The sequence below is a fragment of the Uranotaenia lowii genome, chromosome 1, assembly GCF_029784155.1.
Source record: "Uranotaenia lowii strain MFRU-FL chromosome 1, ASM2978415v1, whole genome shotgun sequence".
Lineage (NCBI taxonomy): Eukaryota > Metazoa > Arthropoda > Insecta > Diptera > Culicidae > Uranotaenia > Uranotaenia lowii.
In genome coordinates, this window is record NC_073691.1 from 63,503,433 (window position 1) to 63,512,838 (window position 9,406).

General features: G+C 34.0%; 1 protein-coding gene across 1 annotated transcript; it reads right to left on the reverse strand.

Annotated features, from left to right (window-relative positions):
* Positions 1 to 1,676: 1,676 nt before the first annotated feature.
* LOC129760620 (neuroglian-like) lies at positions 1,677 to 8,017 on the reverse strand (the record flags this gene model as incomplete). The annotated part of the gene is made up of 2 exons (XM_055758282.1): positions 1,677 to 3,257; positions 7,843 to 8,017. Coding segments are annotated over 2 exons (306 nt in total), but the record flags the coding sequence as incomplete, so codon positions are not given.
* Positions 8,018 to 9,406: the final 1,389 nt, after the last annotated feature.

Genomic DNA, 9,406 nt, shown 5'->3' on the forward strand with positions numbered 1-9,406 from the left:
TTCATTATTCCCACAAGACACAAGCGCGAAACAGACAATAAAAACTGTACAAATGGTAGACTTTTGGTCGATTTTTTCCTGATCGGTGTACCAAACCAACTCATAATTTTGCGAATATATGTACCTATATCGTAATTATGACATAATATGGAAAGAGTTTAGATAGAGTAATACATTGTTTCGCAAATTTGTTTTATCCAAAGCACTTGTTATGATATTTTTTTTATCAAAAAGCAGCAAACAATAACAAATTACGGTTTGTCACTGCGATCGAAAAACAGTAACACTTTTTTAACTCGGCACTGTTCCATTAACATTTCCGATGTTCAACGAAATGCGTTCCAAAAGTGACACTCCACGAACTGCGAAGGGTAATTGGGCAAAAGAAGAGAGATTTTTCCAGCTCCGTTAGGTTTTACTTTGAATACGGAAACAGCCATATAATCAACCCTTCACGCGTCATGAATGTAGCTTTGAGTGAAAGACAATGTTGTCATCATTTCTTTGGTTATGATACCTCTCGTTTTTCCACATCGTAAAGTGGTTTTTGGATCGCTTGATTCACGCTTGTGACAAATTCTATTTTCTATCGATCCCTGTTTTCGAAAATGTACTTTTACTAGGTAGTTGTTATTTTTTTAAGTGCAGTAGCTTTTCAGGCTATCTATTTCTTCGTTTTTTTTGTATGTTTGTATGGCTACATTTGTGTATTAGTATAAAAAGCACCCATCCATTCATGTTCACCTACTAATCATATACTTATCTACTTCTTAAAGTAGATTAATGGATCGGTAAAACTAAAATAAAAAAATATATGTTTCTAATGAATTTATAACTTAAATCATATTTCCTAACATACCTAGTTGTTGTATGAGTTTGTAAGTTTTAGTTGCAGCGGAGGTTGCTATAAATTTGCAAATTCCGAAGAAAGAAATAAGTCATAATAAAAATTTGTCTACATCCCTGCTTCAGAATTCGATTTTAATAAGTGATATTGAAATTAAAAGAAAAGTCGTTTTTCTTGTATGTAGATACTGTTGGGATCAGTGAAAATATAACTGTATCGAAGAACAGGTTCCAATGTCATTAAATTAAAAAAAAGGTTTAAGGACGACGAAAGACAACGAAATGAGGGACTTTTTAACGAATCCTCAAATCGCTAGGTTTGAGAAGAGCGAATTAGCTGGTTTTAACGATATTTTGACTGTTTTGCAAAGCGGAAAAATATTTTTCAACAAGGATAAAAAGCTGTTTTTTGTAATAGGGACAGTTTAAGTCAGTCGAGTCAGACCTTAATGTCCACTTCAAACAACAACTATGAACGCAAATTCAAGCTCGTTAATAATTTGAATTAAGCTTAACTTTCTTCGACAACCGTTGTTTATCGATTAAATAATTAAGCTACTTTATGGAGGCACCGATGCTTTAAAAATATCAGTAGGTAGATTGTAGTCAAATATGGGAAACTTGAACTTGTTGGGTATTTAGAGCACAGCTCAGATTTTCATTTCAAGTGACCGTGCATGTGCGCAGTTTGTGTTTCAAATCGTTGTGTAAATCTTACCGGGCTGTTGTTATTGTTTTTGATGATCCGAAACGAACTCAGAACCTCAATGCAAAAGAAACATAACGAGGTACCTACGTATAAGAATATGAAATAAAAAAACTCAAATGCATAAATTGTGTAAATTACTCCTTTATTACAAATAAAAGTAAATATTCAGCAGTTTTGTTGTTTGTTTTGTTTGCTTAAATTTATGAGCTAACGTTTTAAATTATGAAAATAAAGATAAAAAAGAGACCGAATAGTTTTCTTCGAGTGGTTTGCTGTCTTCAGCATGTATCCAATATTCGTTCCTTGAGATTATTACCGTGATTTTCTTTCCACGGAATGCGATATGAATTGAATCCTGTGGTGGCACTTTCATTATTTACTGAAATAAAGACTTATCTGTGTTCTCGTTTGCCAGTTTTATGTACAAACGTTATCGATTTACAACTGATTATAATAAGTAGCTGAAAATAATTCTTAATAAGTAGGTATAGCAGATTTTTTGCAGCGTAGTCTATTTCTTCATTATAACGTAGTAGAAATGTGAATGTGATGTTGCTTGCTCTGAGTTTTCATTATAATATTATATATTGGGAATAGAGAGAATTTTGGTTGAGATAGGTTTGAGAATAATTTTGTGCCACCTTTTTTTTAAGAAAACATCTGTTTCAATCTATTCATTTTGTTCCACTAATTTTATAAACAATTATAAAATTAACAACAATGCTTTTCGTCTCGCTGCCAAGGTTGTAAGATAGGAAAATAAATTAGCACGTCAATAAGTATGCTGCTATACGTTCGAATTCTAAGAGCCATAAGCTATATAGGTTCAGAAAATGAAAATTTACTAGTTCATTTCACTAGCTGCCTTCGAAACACAAAAATTTGAATAACAAAATACTTATTACAAAAGTTGTCTAAATTGTGTCTTAAAAGCGTCAATTTTTTATGGACCTTTTTAGTATAAGTGATATTAAGCAGGATGAATTATGCTTTTAAACAGATTCCTAACGATTACTTTTGCTCAGGCATGTTTTGTGAGTGTTCGAAAAAGAAAACATAGATTTATTTTCAATTTTTCATTGTTTTGATATAGTTTGTGCTTGAAATGTCGCGTCATTACAGGGAATTCAGTTGTATAAAAAAGGAAAAAAACCTGATTTCGATAAAGCAGCAAATGAGAAATAATCATTAACTCCATTGTTTTAAGGAAGATGGTATAGAATAAAAAAAATGAAACAACAGTCGACGTAACACTCCACAGAACATTCTACCTTAGCTCAAATAATTCCTCAGGCTCAGAAAGAAACAGATTTCAATCTAACATGTCTTCGAATGCAAATGAAAATAAGTTACATCGGTATCTGTATTCTTCTGCTCTCTTTCTCTCATATCTAATGAACGAATATCTTTTTTTCTCAATGCAGAAAAATTCAGCTAAGCCGCACTCTGGACGTCCGTCGTTTCTTAAATAGTATCAATCGACATCTCCGCGTATTTGCGTTCAACAATTATTAAAACGAGCTTTGAGATTCACGATTCCGCTTTTTTTTAACCATCACACCACTGCTCGCTTAGACGTAGGTGGCCATCCCGGCGTTAGCGCCCTGGAGTGACGGGTTCTGCGGAGTTGACTGCGCACTGACTGGAGGCTTACCGGGCACGTACTGCCCAATGAAGGAACCGTCTTCGGTAAATTGACCACCTACAAAACAAATCTACGATTAGACTCTGGTAAATAGAACGTGAGATGTTTGAAGGCTTTTCTTTTCGATATTTTGAAGAGCACTGAAGATAATGCTTATTAGAAAAATGGAAATCGTTTGAAAGGAACTATTAAATAGTGAATGATAACTTGGCAAATAGTAACATAAATTTAAAAAATAACACCAATAAAACGTATTTCGTCCTAACGAGAAAAAAAAACAAATAAAAAAATCATAAATACCTTACAAAATTAAAAACACAATAGTACGCTGATACAGCTGGATCTTGCGGTGGTTATCATCGATCGGGCAGCAAACAAGCATCACGATGCAGGCAATTATTATCGAAGTCCTAATCATTAGTCTAAAAAATTCAATACTTCTTCACAAGATCATTCGAGGAGATGTTTCCAATTATTCGTTCGTAGATTATAAAAACTAAGGCTTGTACACGATTTCATCGTTGCTTGCGCTTTTTTTTAACCGGATTTTTACTATAGTAGCGATATTTTTGATTTCTGCTCTTACGTACGAAAATTGCGATATAAACGAATCGAAAAATTACTCTACTAAATTTGTGGCTAGTGGTCGTCATCCCATGTCTAGATTTGTTACTCGTTTTCTTGAAGTTTCGTTTCTAAGCTAGCTCGATACCGTTAAGCCGGTAAAGTGTTCTTTAAGATATCTTTAAAAACTACCAACACATTACGTTTCTAGCTGTGGACGAACATGTTTCTTAGTTTTCTCATAGATTACCACAGATTAAAAACTAAAAAAAAAATAAAACAAAAATATATTAAATAAGGAATAAAGTTCGACGAGAGCCGATTAACGCGGATTTTGTAACGTGTGCTTCTTTCGAAGTGACATTTTCCTCGTTCACTCTGTAAACCTTCATTCTAATGGATGGGAAATTCCTCGCGCTGGACTATATTTGTCGGTACTAAACAATGCTAGTATCTTCTTAAACCTAGTTCTGCTTCAAACTAGCGTCGCGAAAGCCTGCGAATTGCTGTCCGCTTGTTTGCCCTTTTTGCCGTACTGTCCGATGAAAGAACCGTCCTCATTCATACCTTCTATAATTGGTTTGGATCGGGGGAAGAGAAATGAAAAAAATAAAATTATTAAACAATAACATAAGACTAAATAATTCAAGAAAAAAAAATTAATTCAGATGTAGATACAATAAAATACAAATTATAAATTTCATTGACATTAAAAATGAAAATTCGAACAATACAAAAAAGATCTTGCCAAAAGCGAGAATTTAACTCGCATCTAAAGCATAAAAAAATGATTGTGTGTTTTGGTGTGGAGATCGGATAATATAGTAAGAACCTCCAAAGCTTGCACAGTTTTCTTTTTATTACCTATCTAATTTTATCCAGAAATTCATTCACTACACAGATAAGTACTTGATTATTTGGCTGATAGCAGATACAAATTACTACCTAATTTCAACCGTTTTTTTTACTAATTTGATCAAGCACAAAACGAAAATGACATCGAGAAATTGACAAATATTTAACAATCTTAAAATAGAAAATAGCACTACTTTTTGTAAAAAAAAACTTTTTGAGGATTCAGATAATCCACCCCTGCTTTTTTTTAATTTGGACTTGAGAAAGCACATTACTTGCTATAAGGTTCTTGTTTGGATTTGAACAGGTTAAAATTTTTTTTTTTTTTCATAATTGTTATCTTGCAGTATGAACTGGGGTTATATAATCTTTGCAGAACCTTGGCTGTTTTGATTTGTTTAGAAAAATTAAAAAAAAACTATAAAAAATATTTAAAAAAAACTTACAAAAAAATTACTGGCACTGGGCGAGATTCGAACTCACATCGCCAGCGTCAATTTTCACATACAAACGTATGTACGAAGGTCGCTTTCAATATATTTATATGGTAAGATACCAGTTTAGCACGCTGGAGGCTCGGGTTCAAGACCCGTTCAATACGAAGTTTTTTTTTTATTTTGAGTTATAATTTGTGAATAAAATTTAATAAACACTGTTAAGAACTTTAAGTTAAATTTTTCATGGGTTACTCCCCATGATCTTTGGTCTAAGCCCTATGCGTCGGTCAATCGGCGCTGGACCCTTAGGGGTCGTTCAGATACCACGTGGACAAAAAAATGAGATTATTGACCCCCTCCTCCCCCTCCGTGGGCAAGCGTGGACATTTGGCAAATCCCTACCCCCCTCCCCGGATGTCCACGTGGACAAATTAGAATTTTTTTCTAAATCTAATTTGACAGTTAGATAACACCACTTTTTGCCATTTTGTTATTGAAATGAGTGATTTTGAAAAAAAAACCCGAATAAGCATTTCCTAAAATGAAATAATTCATAAAAATGTAATTTCTAAATTATTATATTGATCACTTGCTTTCAAGTGGCTACTAGTTGTTTAAACTTAAACTGGAAAGTTTTGCAATTTTAAGATTTTGATTGAAACATCTTAATATTTATTCACCATTAGAAAATATTTTGAAACTAAGTATGTCAACGTGGACATTATCCAAACCCCTATCCCCCTCTCCGTGGACAAGCGTGGACATTCCATACCCCCCTCCTCCCCCCCCCCCCTAAGTTGTCCACGTGGTATCTGAACGGCCCCTTAGGTAGGTTACCCCCCAATTGTGGAGTGATATTTCAAATCCTGCCAAAATAGGTACCGTGAACGGCCCTAATTCTGCGCAGTTAAGGATTTTTCAAATGTTTTAAGTTATAAAAAATTTACCTTTCAATAAATTTCTTCAAAATTTCGTGTACAGTTGGGTTAACTAACAAATTCAACGGCAAAAATAATGAGAGCTCAATTTCGGAGCAAAAATGTGGATTATTTACAACAATTGGAAAAAATGCAAGTGGCCCTTATTCTGCGCACTATTTTCTATTTGTTCCTAATTCTGCGCATATGTCCCATATTCTGCGCACCCAAATAAAACCAATATACCATTCCGTACTTGTAAGACAAACATTGAATTTAATTAAAAAGTTTTAAAAACATGTTTTACGCTTAGTAAAGTATTGCAAATTATGAAAAAGGGCCAATTCAAGCCTTGGATCTTTGAACCTTATGTGACACTTTCTTTCACTTTTTCTTACACTTGCTATATGTTGCTTACAGATGCTTTTTCCTGTAGCTCGCTTACCCAATATTTGTTGACCGATCACGTTCTTCGCCGGATCTGGTCAAACTAACTTGTTTCGTTGGTGTGCAGTGTAGACTATTCCGACATACAGAAGAAGTTCCGGCGGGCCACAAAATCGCTCCAGCTGGGGGAACTACGCGCTGCTTCATTTGATTTAATATCATTCAGTATCAGTTAGTCAACGAGTGCGAGTGAGCGGGTGAACCGAGAGAAGCTTCGCGTAGTTCCCCCAGCTGGGGCGATTTTGTGGCTTGCCGGAACTACTTCTATACGTCGGAACAGTCTGTACAGTTGGGACCCAACGATTAACACGCGAACACGAAAGAGAACGCAAATCAAGATTTTCTTTTTTTTTGTCAACAAAAGATATAGTTTCGAAGAGATTCCTAAGAAACTCCTAACAACTTTACGGATACACAATCTTCATAAAACTTATTAGAAAACTGTAATTGAAAGTCTCCTAACTTCCTGCATTCAATTCCTTGCAGCTTTAACATCAGTTCACTCCGGTGCTTTTCATTCTGCGCATTAGGAACATAAGTAAACAAATGGTGTCAAATTCTGCGCATTGGTAAAATCATTGTTTTGATTTGAAAAACCTTTTTTTTTTCTCAAATTTTTTAGCAGTCATGTTCAGAATGATTTTATCTTCCCCGTAGAGGCATTTCCAATGAGAAAATTCTGTTCAACACTGTTTCATTTGATCTTTTTGTTTTCCTAACACTTAAGCTGGACTGCTAACGGCGGCCATTTTTCAACGTTTGCTTCCTACATTTATTTTGATTTTTTTCCATTTCTCGCGAACAACTCATCCGATTTCAAAATAATTGGAAGCATTTTGAAGATAAACAGTAACTGAAGAGTTTCAGCATTTTTCATGGATATTTTGTTCATCACATCTTGAAATATTTCTGTTTGAAAATGAAAATGCGCAGAGTTTGGGACTGCGCAGAATTAGGGCCGGTCACGGTACCACTAAATATAAGAGCTGTATGAAACATTAAAAATAAATCAACACGTAAGTACTGGTACAATAGCTTAGGTGGTTTTAATCATAAGAGCAAAATTGTGAAGTTTTAGTTAATTGACACAAAAACATAAAAGTGATTTATAAAAAAAAAACATTTGTGACTCGTAAGTAGATAGTTAAAAAGTGATATGAAACAAAACTTTAAAAAAAGAAAATTAATAGCTAACACAATTGCTGATGTACAGCGGAACTCCATCGTTACTAATCTATAAGATAAAAATAGTTGTAATACAGGATCTGAAAGGATTCGGGATTTTCTGGGACTTGAAGCTGCATTTCTCAACAAAAAAGGGAAGGAGGAGGAATTCGAATAGAAAGCGGAGGCTTGGTTTGGGGTCATAAAATGATGCGGGAGCTTATATTTGGTATTATAAAGGGCTGTATCGACATTTACCTGTATCACCTTCACCATATTCCGCCATGGAATCAGTATCACTTTCTGGTCCGACTTTCTGAGAGCTCATCGACTGTCGGCCCTGGCTTTTATTGTCCAAGCTGTAATCACGCAAAACACTAAACTCTTTTTTGTATCCTTGATCTGGACGAAGCCGCTCGTGGCTAAAGCTTTTCCGTTACCGTTTTCATGTTTTTTTTAAGTTAAACGAGAGTTACTTTTTTATTAAATTTATTCTTGTAAAATCCTTTCTTGTCCCTGGGGTACGGATCTCATTGCTTTTATTCCTGGCTCGTCCATTTTATTAATATTTCAAAAAAGATTTTTGGCATTCATAACAGATAGAATAATAATGATGGCTTGAATTTACAAATAACTTGAATTGTGAAAAAGGAAGTGACTGATGGAAGTGTTTGAAATACGTTTGAAAGATTTATTTTCTATTTTTGTCGCACTTGGATGATATTTTTCTAGCAAGAACAATACACAGACCAATACTTTAAGACAAATAAAAAATTAGGTGTAGGAATTATTTACAACTGATATTGACTGAATTAGTGCTAATCTAAATACGGTTACTTGGTTTGTGTTTAGAGCGAATTATGCGGGTAATAATTTTATATACATCTTTGTCGAGGAACCGATTTTTTATTTAAAAAAGAGTTAATATTTAACGGATTGTTATGTTGGTTTTGACAATCACTGATCAGCCGTTATTCTTGGAGATAATTTGATATTCCAGGTCTGCTTAGAGATTCTTACACTGGTAGATATGGTCATGGGATCGAAAGTGATGTGCTGTACCATAACGGAATTATTGATTATTGTTCAACTAGAATCCACTGTATCCAGATTCGGTTAGTTAGCGTTATAGAAACTACGTTTTAAAATGTGTTACTTATCGATACTTTACGACCCTGACCTTTACAATGAAATGTCATGCAAATGAGGTAAGATATGTATGGATTTTTTTTTTAAATTTTGACTTTTTAATGTTAAGTAGGTTTTAAAAGGTAGATGTTATTCTGAGAAAAAGTTGAATAAAAGAAGGTTACTTCTTCTAACTTCTGCAATGTCGTCGGTTTTATTGATACAAAGATGATACAAAATTGCAACCTATCGCATAAAAACGTATGGAATGAATTTCCACACAAAAATGATGATGAGAGAGGACGCACATTTGATAACTGTATAAGGAAAATGTTTGGCCAGAAATTACCAAAATGAGACAAGGAAAGATGTTACAACACAGAAAAGCATTAGTACGAGACGGAGTGATGTGAGATGATTACACAAATGTTGAAATTTCAAAGCATCGAGCACAAATGATACCTATTATTGTTTTTACCAGTTCCTGCAACATCGATGTCAAATATTTAGGACATTTTGAAATTGTGCAAACAGTTATGGAATGAATATTCAAGGAAGTTTGCCAAATGCTTTGAAATGTATACCTACTATCCTAGAGTTTGGTTTTCACCAAGACTACGGTTCAAACAGGGAAAATATAACAACACAAAATACATGGTTTTAAATAGGTACCAGATTTGAAATGTTTTTTTTA